This window comes from Haplochromis burtoni, unplaced genomic scaffold (genome assembly GCF_018398535.1).
Source record: "Haplochromis burtoni strain Fernald_Lab_line unplaced genomic scaffold, NCSU_Asbu1 Contig_16, whole genome shotgun sequence".
Lineage (NCBI taxonomy): Eukaryota > Metazoa > Chordata > Actinopteri > Cichliformes > Cichlidae > Haplochromis > Haplochromis burtoni.
In genome coordinates this window covers 3,954,421-3,957,088 of record NW_024582377.1, presented here as the reverse complement: position 1 = coordinate 3,957,088, position 2,668 = coordinate 3,954,421, and the positions used below count along the sequence as shown (strand labels likewise).

Here is a 2,668-nt window from a genome sequence, read left to right as displayed (position 1 = left end):
CTGCGCAGTATCTTAGCTGTTCCCAGGACTGCGCTCTTCTGGACAGAGATCTCCGATGTTTTCCCGGGATCTGCTGGAGCCACTCGCCTAGCTTGGGAGTCACCGCACCTAGTGCTCCGATTACCACGGGGACCACCGTTACCTTCACCCTCCACATCCTCTCGAGCTCTTCTCTGAGCCCTTGGTATTTCTCCAGCTTCTCGTGTTCCTTCTTCCTGATATTGCTGTCATTCGGAACCGCTACATCGATCACTACGGCCGTCTTCTTCTGTTTGTCTACCACCACTATGTCCGGTTGGTTAGCCACCACCATTTTGTCCGTCTGTATCTGGAAGTCCCACAGGATCTTAGCTCGGTCATTCTCCACCACCCTTGGGGCATGGCATCTCCCATTTTGACCTCGGGACTTCCAGGTTATACTCGGCACAGATGTTCCTGTACACTATGCACAAGTTCCGTACACTACGCCCTGCCCGTGATCAGGTACCCTGCTGGGGTAATAGGCTGGCCAAAGGAGGAGATAGAAGCCACTGACATAAAGACAAGAAAGCTCCTTACCATGCATGGAGGGTTTCACCCCAAGTCCAGCACCCTGAGGCTGTACGCTAAGCGGAAGGAAGGGGGCCGGGGACTGGTGAGTGTCAGCACCACAGTCCAGGATGAGACAACGAACATCCAAGAATACATTGGGAAGATGGCCCCAACTGACCGAGTGCTCAGTGAATACCTCAGGCAGCAGAAACCCAAGAAAGAGGAGGGAGACGAGGAACCATCATGGAAGGACAGGCCCCTGCACGGTATGTACCACCGGCAGATAGAGGAGGTGGCTGATATCCAGAAATCCTACCAGTGGCTGGACAAAGCTGGACTGAAAGACAGCACAGAGGCACTAATCATGGCAGCACAAGAACAAGCTCTGAGTACAAGATCCATAGAGGCTGGGTCTATCACACCAGGCAAGACCCCAGGTGCAGGCTGTGTAAAGATGCCCCAGAGACAATCCAGCACATAACAGCAGGGTGCAAGATGCTAGCAGGCAAGGCATACATGGAACGCCAAACCAAGTGGCCGGCATAGTTTTTATAGGAATATAATCATTTGCGAGTATAACTGGAAGAATATTTCAAATGATTTATTTTATTGTTTTTTTAACATTTGAACAGTGTCTGGGAGGCTGTGGTTGCTGCTGCACGCAATGTTGATGGTGAACAGATCAAAACACTGACAGAATCCATGGATGGCAGGCTTTTGAGTGTCCTTGCAAAGAAAGGTGGCTATATTGGTCGCTGATTTGTTTTTGTTTTGTTTTTGAATGTCAGAAATGTATATTTGTGAATGTGGAGATGTTATATTGGTTTCACTGGTAAAAATAAATAATTGAAATGGGTATATATTTGTTTTTTGTTAAGTTGCCTAATAATTATGCACAGTAATAGTCACCTGCACACACAGATATCCCCCTAAAATAGCTAAAACTAAAAACAAACTAAAAACTACTTCCAAAAACATTCAGCTTTGATATTAATGAGTTTTTTGGGTTCATTGAGAACATGGTTGTTGTTCAATAATAACATTATTCCTCAAAAATACAACTTGCCTAATAATTCTGCACTCCCTGTATAATCTGACTGGTATGCAGTCAGATTATATAAATATATGGATTTTTAAGGGCCCAGTAAACACTGCATTTATGGTGTGCCATTCATTTAGTCAGGGATTTAGTCCTGTTAGCCCAAACTTTCTGCCTATTAGAACTTTAATAAACAGCTACCTTTTGGGAAAATGAACAGTGAACAGTACATGAGCAGTGACACCAATCTGCCAAGCAGCTTGTCAGCGTGCTCATCTCACGGTTTTCATTGACATGTGGAACAGTAACTCCTTTGACCCAGGATGCTAATCCAATTTAAAGCTGCTCTAAACTGAGTGAAGCTGAAGTTGAACATGACAAGCTGTCAACTGCACTTGTCAACTTATTGTATATGAAATTAATGTGAAAACAAATGTTAAGAGAAGAAAGTTTTGGTACTTACTAAAACTGGGTATGTAGGTTTCTGGCTTCCTGGACAAAGAAAGGGTGTCCCCATTTGACCCCTGTGAAAGAATGTACAATTATTTCTTTAAATGGTAAAAATTAAGTATAAAAGGTAAAACAAGTGTCATAAAAACAAGTGCTGCTGTCTGATAATCATCTCTGGGGTTTCAACAGGGAAGCATTCACAGTTCAGCACATCTTTTTTCAGCCACAGTTGACAGTTCTAGCAATTCTAGGCCAATTATAAGACTTGCACATACTCTGCCACTTCACATTGTGCTTTTCCTTGTGTGAAATCGAAAAATAACTCCATCAAAAACACAGACACACACTAGATCACTAAATGCTTTCCTCCTGCAGAGAAAAGCATTTAGTGATGTCCATAGGTTCCAAGCTTTGAGCAGACACTGACATGCTAAACCTTTTATAACTATAGTCTGTCCAGTTATTTCTGATCCTGCTAAAATGACTGTGGAAAAAAATGTCCGTAATTCCTAAAGGATGAAGTCTACACTGCCAACTTGATTGCTTCATTTCAAATACAGTGGGGCAAAAAAGTATTTAGTCAGCCACCGATTGTGCAAGTTCCCCCACCTAAAATGATGACAGAGGTCAGTAATTTGCACCAGAGGT

General features: G+C 43.4%; 1 protein-coding gene across 1 annotated transcript in view; it reads right to left on the bottom strand.

Annotated features, from left to right (window-relative positions):
• togaram1 (TOG array regulator of axonemal microtubules 1) overlaps window positions 1–2,668 on the bottom strand; it is a gene marked incomplete at its 3' end in the record, with an annotated part of 29,411 nt that overhangs the window by 20,508 nt on the left and 6,235 nt on the right. The window contains 1 exon segment of the mRNA XM_005916964.3: window positions 2,034–2,094. Coding sequence (XP_005917026.2) covers window positions 2,034–2,094 — 61 coding nt within the window.